The following is a 17,917-nucleotide window of genomic DNA, read 5'->3' on the forward strand; positions in this document are numbered from 1 at the left end:
ACACCAATTGTCATAGATCTTGTGAACACTTCCTTTTACTTAACGCTAGTTCTGCACTTGCTGCTGTCTTGTAAGGAATGCTACATCATGCTGATATGTGCTTGTTGTGCCGTTTGTGACTTGAAAGTACCGGGAATGCTGCACAGTGTTAAAGAAAGGTGATTCGCACAAGATAGCTAGATAGAAATTGCTGTCTGTGAACATAATAGGCCCCAAAGGGTGCAAATCTTTCTTTGAGAGTAATATGAAAGACAGGTCACATTAGATGAACACATGGACCCAAGTTTATTATTATGCAGCACTGTGCAGTGTGAGCATTTAATAGAAGGAGTTAGAACACATGAACCTTGTAAATTCCACCTGGGCCACAAATATGATTGTGTGCCTTTATGCTAGAGCATTCTGCATTACAGAGGTGGTGGTTATCACTAGCGAGACCTCGTGATGATAAAGTGCAACGCCAAGAGCCTCCTCTTGAAGCTTTTGAAGATGGTCCCTCCATGCCATGAGCTGCAACAAAACAGAACTTGCATTAGTTGCAGTGTAGTCACTTATGGAGCCCAACATTATGAAATAACTTTCCCGCAATTCCCTTCAAAACTACTTAAGCTTCACAAGCTATTTGCAATAAACATGTGATTATTAAGTCTGTTAATATGCTTCCTGCAAAAGTGAACTTGGGTAGATTTTTATGTGAAATGGTGGCCAATTCTGTAGTTTCAATATTTTATTCTAGCTTTAGAACATTTGAACTGGGCCTTCGTGCTTAAACTGAGGTTGTTTTGCAACAGTTTGTCACGCTTTAAACAGTGTTAATCTGCTCAAACCCCAACAAATGCCAAGGAATGACGCGAAACCGCATTTAAACAAAAGTGTCAACAAGCCTCTGAAGTACAGCTACGAGTACATCCACACTGACCATTAACGGAACCATGATGATAACGGCAATGGCACCTATTTTGTAATTGAAAGTAAAGGCTGAGAAACACGATTTAAAAATGTTCCTGTACTAAAAAGGACCAATTTCTTTTTGCCCAAAATGGTGGTTAAAATCTCCAGACACAGAGTAATTTCCGTGTAGTTGGCAACACTGCCTAAACTAACCTAACAGCAGCATAAACGGAAGCAAAGAGCTGTGGTGTTCAAGACAGTGGTGCGCTGTCTTGAACCAAGTACATCAACTGTAATAAGACTCGACAGTTGGGCTAGTTTTGCAGTAAAACACGTTGTGGGGCTAGCTGGTGCATAGCTTTCAATAGATGAAGCGCCAGTTGCAAGTAGCGCCTTGTCCTATCTGTATTTCTTCCTGTGTGCCGTTACTATTGGCGCTTCACTTAATGAAAGTTGGGCTAGTTTATTGCCAGGCATATTAGAATGACAGCGCCCAAGTATCATGAGAAGCCAACAAACAAAGACACCAAGGACAACATAGGGGAAATTACTTGTACTAATTCACCCAAAAAGATCCCATACTCGTGACGCCTGCGGCAGAAAGGATGTTCCAGATCCGCTGCCAAGGTTTGTGAGTGGTGGTGCTGGCTAACAGTCACAAGTTTTGTTGTAGTAGTAAAAACATCTACAGTAAAACCTCGTTAAGCCGCACCAGCTTAAACAGTAGTTCTGTTTTAAAACTAGTAAAGTGAAACCCCCAACTCAGCGGCCATTGAACATAATGCATTTTGTATCCGCATAAACCGTATCAGCTTGTCGCATACGTATCGGTTAAAAAGTAATGTTTTCACTTTTCGTCGCGCGATCACGGCGGTACATCGTCCCCGTCGGGCGGCCTGGCAGAACAACAACAAGCCTCAGAGATCCGAACGGCCTCCAAGCGCAAATGCAGAGGGCGCTTGGAAGGGTGAAGCATTCATCCATCTCCCCATCCGAGAAGCCACATCAACATCAACATCACTTCGGCGCCGTGCCAGAGAGCGTTCTTTATTTCCTACGAGAAAGCGTTGTGACGTGCAAGCTAGGACTCTCGTTATGCCGAAGCTCGGCCAAAAACACCGCGTGCTTAGCATTCAGGAAAAAATGGACATCGTTCGTGCCATCGAACGTGGCATGAAGAAGTCGGTGCTGGCACGTGAAAGGGATTTACCTTTAACTACGGTGTGTGGCATATGGAATGCAAAGGAAAAGTTGTTCTGCAGTGCTGCTGCGACCGCGAAAAGATGTCGTATACGAGGTTCGACTTTTCCTGACGTGGAGGAGGCGCTGGTGAACTGGTTAAAAGCAGCACGGTCGAAGAACTTGCCTGTCAGCGGACCCCTAGTTGTGGAGAAGGCCCTGGTTTTAGCTTCGCAGCTGAACCACGATGACTTTGTATGCAGCAATGGCTGGCTGGCGAGGTTCAAGGCGAGGCACGGCGTAAACACAAGAGTCGTTTCAGGAGAAGGTGCCGTTGGCGACGTGGATGGGGCAGAACAATGGCAAAATGGTCAGCTGAGGCACATCCTGACCGTCTACGCGCCCTACGATATCTTCAATATAGATGAGTCGGCACTATTCTTCAAGCTGCTGCCAAACAGGACGCTTGCGTGTAAAGGTGAGACGTGCACCGGCGGCAAGCATGCCAAGGACCGGATTTCGGTTACGTTCGGTGTGAACATGTCGGCAACTGAAAAACTTCCACTTCTCGTGATTGGGAAGTCAGCCAAGCTGAGATGTTTTAAAGGCGCCCGACTGCCCTCCGGAGTTGTCTACCGCAGCAACACGAAAGGGTGGATGACGTCGAAACTTCTGAAGAGTACATGTGCCTCATCGACTGCCGTTTCACGGCGAAAAACAGAAAAGTTGTTGTTATCTTGGATAATGCCTCGGTGCATGTCACGCTTGATAACCTTGCGGCTGTAAAATTGGTGTTTCTGCCTCCTAACACTACAGCGATTGCACAACCCTTGGATCAAGGTGTCATTCAGGCTGTGAAACAGCTTTACAAAAAGAATCTGCTGCGCGGAATTCTTCTGGCCTTTGAGTGTGGCAAGATTTTTTCAATTGATCTGCTGGGTGCAATTCACCTGCTCGAATACTCGTGGCGCCATGTTGAATCGGCGACTGTGCAGAACTGCTTCAAGCGCACTGGCTTCACGGTGTGTGCGGGTGACGCTGAGGATCCTAGCGACGCCGTCGACCAGTCTTCTGACGCCGTCGACCAAGCTTGCGAAACACTGCTCGCCGAAGTGCTGGAGCGGCACGGTGTTACCCGAGGCATTTCTTTCACCGACTTCAGGGACATCGATAGCGATGTTCAGACTTCTCCGGATATGTCCGACGAAGCTATAGTTGCCTCTGTTGCCGAAGTGTCGTGTAACGACAGCGATGAGGATGACAGCGACAGCGACAGCACGGGCGATCCAGGCCTGACAGTGGCCAAAGCTGCACGTTATGTCAGCCTCATGCGGGTGTTTGCCGAGAAGAGGGGGCTGGTGGAAAAGCTGGCTCGTGGCTTAAGTGAGTTTGAGGCAGCTGTCGTCGCTGCCAGGCCGCTGCGCAATCAAACAAAGATCACAGACTTTTGTTGCCCGAAATGAATAAATAGTGTACGTTTTTTGCCCTTTCATTGCATTCTCTCCGAGTTCCGTTTTTGACAGGTAAGTGGGCGATCTCACGCTATTTCGGTTAAACAGTACTACCGTTTAGTACGTACCTTTTCTGAGCTCCGGCCAACTACAGTTTAACGAGGTTTCACGGTATACCCCAAAAAATAGATGGGGAAATGGCGCCGCAATCAGTCAACTGGTTAGAGCATCGCACGAGTAATGCAAAGACGTGGAGTCGTTCTTCACTTGCGGCAAGTTGTCTTTTCACCCACTTTCATTGCCATTATTTTATCATTTCTTTAATTCAATTAGCAAGTAGAAGTAATTTCCCCTATGTTTTCCCTGGTGTCTTTGTTTGTTGGCTTCTCATGATATGATTAATAACAATCGGGCGCCTCAATTAGCCCCCTTTCTTCTAGTTCATTACATAAAGCGGGTCTCGAATCCGGCAACATTGATGCCTTCAGGTAGCATGTGTGGGTTTATTGACCAGTTTCCTTCACCCAAAAAGATCATATACTCATGACACCTGCGACAGAAAGGATGTTCCACACCTGCCGCCAAGGTTTGCGAGTTATGGTGCTGGCTAACACTCCCAAGGTTAGTTGTAGTAGTAAAAAGATACCCAGGAAAGTGGATGGGAAAACAGCACCGTGGTAGCTCAGTTGGTTAGAGCATCGCACGCGTAATGTGAAGACGCGGGATCGTTTGCCACCTGTGGCAAGTTGTTTTTTTGATCCACTTTCATTGCAATTAACTTATCATTTCTTTAATTCAATTAGTAAGTACAAGCAATTCCCCTATGTTGTCCTTGGTGTCTTTGTTTGTTGGCTTCTCATGATATGACTAATAAAAATCAGGCCCCTCGGTTAACCCCCTTTCTTCTCATTCAGCGCCTAAGTACACATGCAACAAAGAAGGAAGTTATTCAAGGTACATGACGCAAGGTAAAAAAACACAAGAACAAAAACAGGCCAACAGAAGGAGTGCCACTTCGCTCTTTCTGGAAGAGTTGCTGGAAGAAGCCTAGTATGCAAAGAAGAAAGGTGATTATTGCATTAGTGTTTCTTCCGTGTCTCTTCACAAGAGTGGCTCTCTGTTTTTAGATACTGCTTTATGATAGCTTGTCTGAGCAAGTTGCAATTGTAATGTTGTTGTGCGCATCTTAACTCCTCGTATATATTGGGTGTAGCCTCATAAAATAAATTTATTTGCAAGCTGGCGCCCTTGCGTGTTTTTACCTTGAGCCACATATCTTGTATAGGGGTTCACCAACTAGCCCGACATGGTACACTCTTGGTACACATGGTACAGTGAAACCTCGTTAAACTGTAGTTGGCTGGAGCTTGGAAAAAGTACGTACTAAACAGCAGTGCTGTTTAACCAAAATAGCATGAGCTCGCCCACATACCTGTCAAAAATGGAATTCAGAGAGAGTGCGATAAAAGGGGAAAAAAACAGGCAGTATTTATTCACTTCGTACGACAAAAGTGTTATTTTCGTTTGATGCCACGGCAGCCTAGCATGACGACAGCGGCCTCAAACTTACTGAAGCTGCGTGCCAGCTTTTCAGCCAGCCCCCTCTTCTCGGAAAACACTTGCATGGCAGATTCCTCGTTGGTGTTACGTATTCTCCGTGCACGTGCGCAGTAGTGCTGCACAAGTCCCGGGGTGCCTTTTTCATTGCCGGGTGCCAGAGTTCGGAATACTTTTCGTTTGGAATAGTTACGTTATCGCGCCCATTCTCGTCGCGACGATTGCATTCACGAGGCTGACAAAGCGCGCAGCTTCTACCCCTGTCGGGCCTGAATCGCCCGTGCTGTCGATTTCCATGCCATTCTCATCACTGTTGCTAGTCGACACTTCGGCAACAACAGAGGCAACAATGGCGAAAAGTCGAACATCATAGCCATCATCTCTTTGCGGTGCCGAGCAACTTCTTCACATTCCAAATGCCACACACCGTAGTCAACAGCAGATCCCTGTCATGTGCCAACACCGATTCTTTGTGTCATGTTCGATAGCACGGACAATGTATAATTTTTCTTCTATGCTGAGCACCCGGCGTCTTTTTTATCTGAGTTTCAGCATGACGCGAGTCCTCGATTGCACGACGCCACAATGCTCTGGCACAGCGTCGAAATGATGTTGATGTTGATGTGGCTTCACGCGCAAACGTACAGGGCGCTTGGAGGCCGTTGCTCCGATCTCTGAGGCTTGTTGTTCTGCCGGGCCGCCCATGGAGACGACGCACCACCATGTTTGTGCAACGGAAAGTGGAAACACTATGTTTTAACCAATGTGTATGCAATAAGCTGGTGCGGTTTATGCGGATACAAAACACTTTACCGTAAAAACCCGCGTATAGTACGAGGTTTTTTTCCTGTTATTAGCGTCCCAAATTTCCGCCTCGTACTATATGCGGATCCGGACAAAAATTTCAGTTCGGCTCGAAGTTTTGGTTTCGTTATTGCTCTGTGGCTACGGCTTGGCTTCGTAATATCTGCATGGCTACGACTTGGCTTTGTTATTGCTGCCTGGCTACGGCTTGCCTTCGCTATTGCAGCGTGGCTATGGCATCGTTTCTTTCTTTGTTGAGTGCGGACCTTGGCAGTTCACGTGTTAACCGCGCTTCGCGAAGTGCATCGTTTTTAGTGAAGGAGCACGATGTCGGGGGCACGGAAGCAGTACTCGGCAGCTTTCATGCGAAATGTGATTTTAGCGGCAGAGGAAATCGGCAACAGTGCGGCCGGGAGGCAGTTTGGCGTCACCGAGGGAAGTATCCGCGGATGGCGACGGCAAAAAGAAGCACTTTTCGAGTGCAGCGGAAAGCGAAGAAGCTTTCGCGGCCCGAAGAATGAGGCATTCCCTGAAATTGAACTCAAACTGACGGAATTCGTCCGAGAACAGCGAGCCGCGCATCTTGCTGTGAGCGTGGAGCTCATGCAGGCAAAAGCCAGGGAGCTTGCGAGAGAAAAAGGCCTAACGAGCTCCACCTTCAAAGCAAGCAAGCATTGGGTTTATCGGTATATATGCCGTGCAGGATTTTCATTGCGCCGGAGAACTTCAATTTCACAAAAGCTGCCGGAATCGTTTGAAGAGTTACTGGTGGCTTTCCAGCGCCGCGTTATTTCGTTGCGCAAGTTGAAGAACTTTCAGCTAGGGCAAATCGGCAATGCTGACCAAACACCAGTTTATCTGGACATGCCATCGCCCCTCACCGTGCACGAAAAGGGCTCGAAACAAGTTTGTGTCCGGTCCACTGGGAACGAGAAGACGCGTGTTACCGTCATGTTGTCATGCACGGCAGACGGCCGCAAGCTCCCGCCCTATGTCGTCTTCAAGCGCAAGACAATGCCGAAAGGTGAGCTGCCGAAAAATGTCATCGTTAAATGCCATGAGAACGGGTGGATGAATGAGAGTCTTGTGCTCGACTGGATAAAGTCCGTTTGGTGTAGGTGGCCCGGTGCACTGTTGTCGTTCCCGTCCATCCTCGTGCTGGACGCGTTTCGTGGCCATTTGGCCGACTCGGTGAAGAAGCTGTTGCGTGATTGTAATACTGAACTCGTCGTTATCCCTGGTGGGATGACGTCTCAGCTGCAGCCTCTAGATGTTTGCGTCAACAAGCCTTTCAAGGACGCGGTGAAGCGGTGCTACGCAGAGTGGATGCGGTCAGGTGAACCTGCAGTGACGCCAACTGGGCGGCTGAAGCGGGCATCGCCAGCCACGCTGTGCAAGTGGATCGTGGACGCATGGGCGAGCATCCCAGAAGACCTTGTGCGTCGCGCTTTCAAGAAGTGCGGGATCTCGAACGCGCTCGATGGCACCGAGGACGAGTACCTCTGGGAGGATATGTCAGACAAGGAATTGTCCGATGAAAGCGCAGTGGAGGACGACAGTGAATGAAGTGCTGAGTCCGGTTTCAATAAATGTTTTCCCCGAGTTTCTCTCACTCGTATTATACGCGGGTAAACCTTTTTTTTTCCATTTCTCGTCCCAGAAATTTCACCTCGTATTATATTCGGGTTCGTATTATACGCGGGTTTTTACGGTATGTTCAATGGCTGATGAGTCGGGGATTTTACTTGACTACTTTTAAAACGAAACTACTGTTTAAGCGGGTACGGTTTAACGAGGGTTTACTGTATACTCAAAAGTAAGACCACGAAACCAGGTGCTGTGTTGCATGTGTAGCTAGCAGTCCCATTCTGATATGCAAGGATATCAACCCCACAAATAGCAGCACACCTACATGCTCCTCAGTCTTGATCGGAGAGTACAGCTATGCGGAAGCCCCGCTTCAGGACCCTCTCCATGTACGACGTCCCATCGAGAGCCACACCAGGGCTGAGGACACCACCCCTAAAACGCAGAGTCGCAAAAAGGGCACATTAACACTCTCAGAGAGCAGGTATAGAAACAAAGCGAAAAAAAAATTTAAAATCTGCTGCACCAGTGCGTGCACATGCATTGTGGGGCAGGGCACAGTTTTCGCTGATACATCATCTAAACATAACCACAAGAACATCAATAGACATAGCATTTCTGACAGTGCATCTGAAGCTACTTAAATCTAGGGAAGACGAGATACTCAAACTGTTTATTTAGGGCTCACATTTTTTACAACACCGACAGACATTTCAAAATGACTATAGGCAGTAATTAGACGGTCATAAAAAGTACACTAATTTGCCACCACAATAATCAGGTGACTAATCTTAATGCAAGACTTGAAGCGCATCATTCGAAGAGTCCAGAAAACTTCCAGACACTGCTATTATCCACATAAAGTAACAAATTCCTGTCAATTTCGCACAGAGAAGTCGAAGTGAAATGCTGAAGACTGCTGCTGTCATGCTCCTAGCAGATGGCCATTGTTGTATCGTGCACAGATTTCAATACGTTATCAATGGAAACATTACTCAGTCCCTCACCATTTATTCCATCCTCTTTTCCTTTCCTTCAGGTGGCTCCAAGCACATGCCTTCTAATGGCGCTGCAGTCGGCAGTGACGCTTAATATAAAATATAAAATCCCCCGACGATGCTAACATTCGTCAGCTTGACCTCTCTAACATTTCTCTTTGGAGTAATGAATGGCTTATGGAACTTAATACTAATAAGTACAAAATTATGCGAATAACAAGAAGTGCCAATTCTCCGCCTGTGTACTACCTAAATAATGTTGTGTTAGAAGCGGTTACTTCATATAAATACGTGGGTGTTCATATTTCTGCTGACCTTAACTGGACGCGCCATACTGAGTCCATTACTAACAAAGCTAACCGCATGTTGGGCTACGTGCGTCGTAAATTTTCTAAAACTCCATCTTCTTTGAAATGATTGCTTTATAAAACACTAATACGTTCTAATCTGGAATGTGCCATCGCGATATGAGATCTGCATCATGAAAAACTGATAACTTTACTTGAGCTGATTCAAAATAACGCTGCTGTTTTATCCTGTTCAACTTTAACCATACTGCAAGTGTAACAAGCATGAAAGCTGATCTTTACCTCTTTTAGCATCCCGCCGGCAGACAATGAGTTTGAGCCTTTTTCATAAACTGTACCATCACCCCATGCTACGCGATTCCCTCATTTCGTCCCCCATATACGTGTCAAATCGCATTGATCATCATCACAAAGTTGGCATCGAAACATGTAACACTAAAACTGCATTTCAGTTTTTCTTGCCTCGTACATCACGTGAATGGAACCACCTTCCCGCAGATATTGTCGACATAACTGATAACCAGCATTTTCGTTCTGCACTAGCTAGCATTGTATAACAGAGGATGATAATACTTGTTCTGTAATATTGACACGTGTATTTATATTTATCGGGCGACCAGGTTTCGCTGCCTAACAAATCTTATCGCACAGCGTGGGACGCGCTTGCATGTATCCGAAGTTTCTGGAAAGTTATGGATGCTTCTCACTGTAGACGTGGTCGCATCCTGTACGAAAGCCACCTGTGGCAACTTTCTGTAATAGTCAATAATTGTAACGTTGAACCGCAATTGGCTGAAGCTTGTGTGAAAGGTCCCACAATGTTGATAGCAACTTTTTCCCAGGCTTTCTCGGGAAGAGTGACAGTCTGCTTTAGAGCTGCAGATGTACATGCTGATTTGTCACATGACTGGCAGGCTACACGTGTGCACAAGTTCTTCAATGTGATTATCCATGCATGGATAATCTTAAGACAAGCTTTGGCACGACTAATTCCTGGGTTTGACTCCTGAGCCAAATCCATCAGATGGCATGGCGAAGTTGTAGGCCCTGCAATCCTGTCGCCCCAGCACAGAATGTCACTAACAGAGAGTTCAGATTGCACGTGAAAGTAAGGTAGCAGCTCTTTTGACAAGGATTTCTTGTCAGGCCAAGAAGTAGTGGTAAACTGCTTAACTTGAGAGATAGCCTGATCAGTGGCACTTGCTTCTTGAAGCTCTTGCATGGTAACTACTGGGAACAAAAGACATAAATTCTTCTTCAGGTGCATCGTGGATGAAACTATGTACGGGCAGCCAGGAGAGTGCATCAGCCACGACCTTTGCACTACCCTTCCTGTATTCCATGATGTAGTTGTAGCACAGCAACCGTGATGACCAGCACACAATCCTTAACGGATAGTGATCTGTGCTTTTCATTGAAAGGAGCGTAACCAAAACAGCATGGTCTGTTCGCAAGATGAAAGGTCGGCCCCACAGGTGACGTGCCAGTGCTTGAAGGCCCAGACGCAGGCAAGGGCCTCACGTTCGACTGAGTACTTCTGCTCATGCGGTTACAGAGTATGTGAGCTGAACACGACAGTTTGCAGTGATGTTCCGTTATCCTGCTGCAGTACAGCACCTAATACATATCCTGAGGCATCAGTTGTAATGCACACAGGTAACTGAGAAACAAAAGGATGAACTTCACAAGATGTTATAAACATTTTCAGCTGCTCCAAGCCGCTTTGTGCTGCTGCAGTCCAAACAAAAGGCGAATTTCCTCCAAGTAAAGTGCACATTGGCTCTACAACATCAGAAAGATTGCAGGATGAACTTGTAGTAGAAAACTGCAAGTCTCAGCAGCGAGCAATGTTCAATGATATTTGTAGGTGATAGTGCCTTGTTACTGCCTCAATAGATGACATCAGTGAGAATAACCCTTTGTCGCTGACAACATGGCCTCGGAAAGTCAACTCTGCGACGTCAAAAACATGTTTATGGTTGAGCCTGAGGCCAGCATGTTTCAAATCAAAATGCAAATTGACCAAGTGATCTTCTTGGAAGCATCCATACACGATTATGTCATCACTGTAAAATAAGACGCATTTGCATCCTTTGAGGATCATATGCATCATCTTCTGAAATGCTAACGGTGCTGATGCCAGTCTGAAGCAAACCCTCTTAAAGTGAAATAGTTTATCGTGCGTTATAAACATAATAAGATCATGACTTTCTGGACTTAGTGGTAACTAGTTATGCAGAAGCTAAATCTAGCTTGGAGAATCGCTGTGCACCAGCCAAGCTGTTCAAAAGTTCCTCAGTTTCTGGCAGGGGAAAACTGTCCACTACTATAAGTCTGCTTGGCTCTCGTAGGTCTATGCACATGCGAATCGAGCCATCCTTTTTTCTGGCTACGACAATTGGTGAGACCCACTCTGAAGAATCAACACACTCAATGATGTCCTGAGCTTCTAATTTTCGTACTTCTGCCGAGACTTGCTCACAAATGACGAGTGGTTGTGGTCTCAGTTTGCTGGCCACTGGCTGAACAGACGCGTAAACTCTGAGCTTATGAGTGAAATCTTTGATAGTTCCTAGCCACTTTTCAAACAAGCGCTTGAACTCGGAACATAATTCAGGAGCTAGCACAAGAGTTTCTTCCATCATCAGCAGACACCTGAGCGGTGACCCCTGAATCTTCATATCCAGAGCTGTGGTACCACCTAGCCCAAGAATGGTTGTTCCTCCAGACACAATGTGCAGAAGAACAGAAGTGCATCGGCCATGAAATGAAACTGTAGTGATGAAACATCCTTTTAGAGGAATTGCTGGCTTAGAATAATTGAGAAGCTGGACAGATGTTGATGTATGAGGAAATACAGTAGCAAAATAACGTCAGTAAAGTTTGTGGGGACTGCGCAGTCCATTTCGTTGCAGCGCCATAGCGGAGCACGTTTTGAGCATAAAAGCCGCATCGCGGCGAGGTCGCTTTCGAACTTTGCGGGCGTGGTACACCGCTTTTCCTCTCTCTCGTTCCTCCGAGGGCACCGAACAGCAGCGGGACCATAAAACACTTGCTGCCGTCCGCCCCAGAACGATCCAGGGGCTCACCCGATTTGTCTGTTTGGGTGGAACCCACGTTCCCTCTCTCCTGGCGGCTCAAGCCAACCGAGGAGCGGCAACATGAAAGAAGCTCTCGGACAGCGAAATGGTGCGTACCGACTTCTGATTCTCCCGGTCACCCCTTGGGTTGGCCGGTCTTGCCGAAGGTCCTCGACCCGAACCAGTTGTGTACCTATTCGCTGCTCCTGTTCTGGAGGCTACACCAAAAAGACATGGCTCACTTGACGTGCGCGGTCGTAGTGCGTCGAGTCGCCCGCGAAGGTTACTCTGAGTGGAAGGAACGTTGCCCTGGTAGCACAGCCGTTGGAAGCCATCCTCCCAAATAGCGGAGTGTTACCGCATTTTCTGGTAGTGAGTGCCACCCTTGACTTTCGGGAGCTTCGGCTCATGGGCCTCGCGCCCATACGGGTGTAACAGTCATCGCAAATGCCAAGGTGATCGTCTAATAAACGCCTTCCTTGTACTCTGGGCCTTCTCCTTGTGGCACTCTGTTTCGCTCGCAGAGGAGACCGAACGAGCGTCTGCTTCGGGCACACGCTACACACGCGGCTTAGCTGATCGTTTCCCTGAGGGGCTCGGATCCACGGACCCGCACGGTGGTCTAGGTGACACCCAGCGGAGCACCACTATAGTTGGAGGCCACAAGTTCTTCAGCTAGGATTGAAACCAATGACCCAGTGTCAATCAGGAACGACACAGAAATTCCTTAAATTTCCAGCACTGCATAAATTCCCTTCTTACGGCTCTAGATGTGGCAAACACTTATGTGATTGTCCGTGTCAGCTGTACGTCATTTTCCGCGACGTGCTAAATTTATTTTACAGACTTTGCAAGAGACTTGCCCACCTTTTCCAAATGGCCAATTTTTCACATCTGTGACACTAATGTGCCTTAGCTTTGCAGTGAGAGCTATTTGCGAGATGTTCCAAAGAAGCACAATGATAACATTCTTGCTCTTTGAAAGCTCAACAACTTTCAGTTTGCGTCTTATAGAGTGTGCATGTGCCACAGTGCCTTTTTCTTGTATTTGTGTCTTTAACGTGATGCACTTGTGCTTCATGTCGTGCAAGTTCTCTCGCTTCTCTTGTCACTTGATCATGCTTTCTTGCAATGGTAAGGGCTCAAGAAAGTGCAAGAGACTCTTCCTGTAGAAGACGCTCATGCAAGTATTTATTACGCAAAAAAGGTGAGGCGTGCAGACAGGACACAAGAGAAGAGAAGTGGACAACACGAACGCCGACTATCAACTGAAGGGAGCACTGAGGCGAAAAAAAGAGGACACAAAACTCATCTGTGCAAGCTCTGGAATGGTATCACCATGTGTCAGTCGGGTACATGTGCCGGTCTACGTGAGAGATAGCTGTTAAAGCACTTAATCTCTTATGTAAAGTAATCCTTATGTAAAGTAATCGAAGGCTGACTCATGCACGCACTTCCACCATTATAGATATGCCATGCCTCTACCATGCCTCTACCATGAGATGCTGTGTGTACAACGCATTAACTTTCCCATAAGCTCTGCTGAGGCAGACGCTGCCACTAAAGGTACAGTGTACTACAATGGGCAGTGCATCGGGCGGCACTCTCCCTGGCTCCAGCTGCATTGCTAGTAGCGGTGGCGTAGCGATCGACCACTCTTGAAAAGAAGCAAATGAAACATTCGCGTTCACTGCAATACACATATGTTTGTTTGGGGCGTGCAGGAGATATTGTTAAGATTTTTGCCCGAAGCACTTTATTTATCTAATCTGTACTCTTTGCTTGTTATAAAAAAATAACATGCATATTGTTTTTCGCCCCAGATGCAAAAGCAATCCCTGAAATAATTAGAGTGTGTCTTGTTAGGAACGGCCTGCAGAGGTGCCGACATGCAAAGTTTTCTCAGCCAGCTGCAGCTGCGAGTGTGGCGAGCTTCCCCGAAGCGACTATGGAAGCCTTCACCACCTGCCGTGGTGACTCATTTCGTAGGGATGATGATGTGCCACGTCAACACCCCCTCGGCACCGCTATGACTAAACGCGGTCGGCAGACCAAGCATTGTTCGTGGATTCGCTGTGTCCGCTGTTTGAAGCAGGGGAGTCCCTGGAAGATATTTTGCACAGTCGTCTCACTGGGTTTAGAAGTCATGGACAGACGCGGTGGTCATTGTCTGTGGGGTCAACACTGGGATGAAGAGGCGCCTGCCCGGGCCAAGCCCCGTGTCTCCAAGTAAAACCTTTTTGGAAGTGTGTGTAACCCTCCCCCTAAAAGGCGGGTCGACTACGATGTTGGACGCTACAATTAGCGGTGAACTGCCGTTTTTCCCTCACCTAGGGATCTAGGGAGGACAGAGTGTTTATAAGCAGCTGTTGTGCGGCTGCTGATTTTGCTTTCTCTCGCAGTCATGCTAGACTGATAAACTGCAACGTCCTTATGTAGATACTGTAAATAAACTCATATTCCTCATTCTCGATGGAAAGCAGTCCTTCCCCTCAACAACATCCTCTGCATGGATAAGTTGGACGACGACATGGGCCAGCTACCATCTATTTCATGCCAGACTCCAAACCTTACAAGTGGTGGCAGCAGTGGGACGGACTTTGCGAGGTAGTGCTGTGTCTGCGGTGAGTGCTTGGTTCTCGCTTTGACTCTTTAGGCTTCATTTTGTGGTTGTTCTGTTTAGAACAGTAGGGAAGCTAGATTGTTGATTGTTAGCTAGGTTGTGTTTTCCTAGGTAGGTTTCGCGAGCAGGGCCAAGGCAGTAAAGCAGAAATCATGGAGTTAAGGACACTGCTGAGAGATGAATTGTTGATTGTTGGTGAGGAATTGGGCCTAGATGTGCGCAAGGAAATGCTAAAATCGGAATTATGCAGCTAATTTCCGAACAGGCCAGTGAGGAAGAAATTGAAATGGGGTTGGAACTTCTGAAGAAGAGAGAGAAACGAGACAGAGAGAGAGAAGAACGGGATAGAGAGAGAGAGGAACGCGACAAAAATCGTGAGTTAAGAAAAATGCAACTTGAACTTGAAAGCAAACGTTTGGAGTTGTCTCAAGGAAGTGAAGGGGCTCTGGGACGATCAAATGAGGCAGAATCACACCGCATGGACAGGCTGGTAAAGCCATTTGAGGTCGAGAACGACATAGGCTTGTTCATTTGGAAAGGACTTGCGAGAAGATGAACTTCGGTCCAAGTACACGGCCACAGCGGTTGCTGTCTATGTTGCCGTGTGAGGCGGCGGAAGTAATCGCCAGACTCGGTGCAGAGGATGCATATGATTATGCAAAAGTTAAGGCTAGTATTTTGAAAAAGTACTGTGTTTCAGCCGAAGCTTTTCGGCAGAGGTTTAGAAGCACAAGCAAGAAGGATAGCAAGGAATATCCGGAGTTTGCATATAGCTTAAAGGCAAACCTAGTTGAGTGGCTGAAACGCACGGAAGTGTACGACAGCAGAGACATGATCACTGAATGTATGTGTCTAGCGCAGTTCTACAAAAGCAATTCCCAAGCTGTGAAACTGTGGGTGCAAGACAGAGGGATGTAAACACTGTTGAAAGGGTGGCTGAATTAGCCGAAGAGTATGCAACGTGCAGAAAGCTGAACGCCGAGGACGGAAATTGGGACAGTCGAAATGGATCGTGGAAACCATTTCCATTCAAAAAGGGTTCGCACGCTAAACGACCGGAACCTGTAGACGTGGAGGAAAAGCGCACAGAAAAGAGCGAGGAGAAATCAAACAAGGAAACAGTACCAAAAGAGCAGAAAAGAAAATTTGAATCTTTTAGACCAATTCGCTGTTACAAATGCCACAAACTGGGACATATCGCTGTAAACTGCAAAAAGCCTAGCGTAATTTTTTCCTACATACATGAAAAAGACGAGAATATGGAACTTTTAAGCCCATATCTTCACCACCTGCAAGTTAATGGTAAACCATGCCAGGTGCGGTGAGACAGTGCCGCCACTATGGACATTGTCCATCCGTCTTACATGACGGTAGATGACTTCACCGGAGAAGTAGCATGGATCAAACAGGTTGTAGAGGAGCGTAGGTGTGTCTGCCCATGGCCAAAGTGAAAATCAGTGGACCGTTCGGGGAGCGTTTCCAAATTTTTGTCGCTGCAGTACCCCTACATTTTTTCGAATCGTTCGGATCAATTACTACGTGACAAAGGGCTTAAACTGGGAAAGGGCGTAGTACAGGCATTGACGCGGGGCCAAGCTCGTAAAATCGCGTCGCTTTCAACCCCCCCAGATGGGAGACCTTGTTGTCCAGCCCCGACCTACCGACCCAGCTCGCGCTGGCGGCTAGGGGCCAGGAACTGCTGGACACATATGGGACCTGAGAAGAAGGTTCCACCCCGTCTGGTGCCAGCGCACACCAACCGTCACTAAGGGATCAGTACAAAAGTTGATTCTCTCTCTCTCGGCTGAAAATGCCCAAGTTGCTCCAGTGGAAGTAGCAAAACAGGTAAGTTCAGTAACCGAATCCGAGCTAGGCTCGAGGGACGAAAAAACGGTTGAGGAAAGCCTGCCAGCTGACCAGCTCAATGAGAGCGTATCACTAGGGTGCCAAAGTTCACGCCTGCAGGAAGAGCCAGCTGACGCAATCGCAAGCGAGACAGGGTCGTTATTATCACCGGCCTCCAAGAACTTTGATCAACTCTTACGTGTGGACAGAGTCACTGGCAGCTGAGCATTGCTAGGCGCAACGTGACGATACATGAGAGAGGAGGATTGCTGTACCGGCACTACAGAAACCAAAAGGGCAGGATTCTAGATCAGTTAGTCGTACCTACTAAGTACAGGGAGGACCTTTTGAGTCTCTGTCATGGGAATGGGTGGTCCGGCCACTTAGGCATAAACAAATCAAAGGAAAGATTGCTTATGGAATGCTACTAGCCTGACTGTTTCAAAGACGTAAAAAACTTTGTAAGATCACGCGACGCCTGCCAGCGCTCGTGTAAACCAGGAGAAACATGGAAAGCTCCACTAAAGGTAGTGCCCTTAATAACAGAACCTTTCAGACGACTTGTGATAAACACGGTAGGGCCTCTACTAAAAACAAAATCGGGTTACAGGAACTTGTTTACCATGCTGTGTCTGGCTACAAAGTTTCCAGACGCAATCCCTCTGAAAGAGCTCAGCTCCACCGAATTAATAAAATATATCCAGAGAGGGAGATTAAGATCGACTGCAACGATTGTGATGGCATCATTGTAATCCGACATACGCTGGCGGGGTGTCCCGCGACTCTCCTCAACCTCGTTAAAGGATGGACATAATGGGAGAAAAGGATTCAAAGCCCATTGTTTCAGGACCAACTAAGGGCTGTCCAGAGGGCTCATGATGTCGCTGAAAGGCTTGGCCTGACAGTGCAGACGTGGGAGCGGCCCCACCTTGGCTTAAGAAGTCGAGCTTCCGGACCTCATTACAATAAAAGTTTTCACACACACACACACACCGAAGAAGCAGACGCGCTTTTGACAGTATTTGCACGAGTTGGGTTTCCAGCTGAAATTCAGGCAGATCAAGGGTTAGTATTCACCAGTGCACTGACTTCCCCATTCTTGCAAAAGTGTGGGGTAAACTTGATACACAGTTCCGTCTATCACCCTCAATCAAATAGTGTAGAGAGGTGGCATTCAGTGCTTAAGCCAGTTTTGCGGGCGCTCTGTTACGAACACAAGGAGGATTGGGAGAATTGTCTACCGGCCACTTTGTTTGCTTTGCCAACGGTTCCTCATGAGGCTACAGAGTTCTCGCCAGCAGAACTAGTGTATGGGAGGACACTCTGTTCACTGAGAATGTTAAGAGAGATGTGCGAGGAAAGAGGAGAGAGTCTAACAACGGTAGAATACGTGCTAAATCTGCTGGAACGGCTAAGTGCAACCCAAGAACTGGTCGCAAAGAACATGGGAGCAGCTCAAAAGAAAGCCGAATTCTATTACGACAAGAATGCGAGGCTTCATACGTTTAACGCGGGAGACCAGGTAATGATCCTCAATCCTTCAAGAAAGAACAAGCTTGAAGTTCACTGGGACAGGCTCGTTAAAGTGTTGCAC

General features: G+C 47.2%; 1 protein-coding gene across 6 annotated transcripts in view; it reads right to left on the reverse strand.

Annotated features, from left to right (window-relative positions):
- Positions 1–266: 266 nt before the first annotated feature.
- Positions 267–17,917, reverse strand: part of LOC135911547 (saccharopine dehydrogenase-like oxidoreductase) — a 420,598-nt gene continuing 402,947 nt past the window's right edge. For 4 of the 6 annotated variants that reach the window (XM_065443875.1, XM_065443876.1, XM_065443874.1 and 1 more), the window contains 2 exons: positions 7,795–7,904; positions 267–510 (listed from right to left, as the gene is read on the reverse strand). In XM_065443875.1, the coding sequence (XP_065299947.1) occupies positions 7,802–7,904 (103 nt within the window). In that variant the 3' untranslated portion in view covers positions 267–510; positions 7,795–7,801. Of the gene's footprint in view, positions 511–7,790; positions 7,905–17,917 lie in introns of all 6 variants that reach the window. The other 2 variants (XM_065443870.1, XM_065443871.1) reach the window with 2 other exon arrangements.

The sequence above is a fragment of the Dermacentor albipictus genome, chromosome 7, assembly GCF_038994185.2.
Source record: "Dermacentor albipictus isolate Rhodes 1998 colony chromosome 7, USDA_Dalb.pri_finalv2, whole genome shotgun sequence".
NCBI lineage: Eukaryota > Metazoa > Arthropoda > Arachnida > Ixodida > Ixodidae > Dermacentor > Dermacentor albipictus.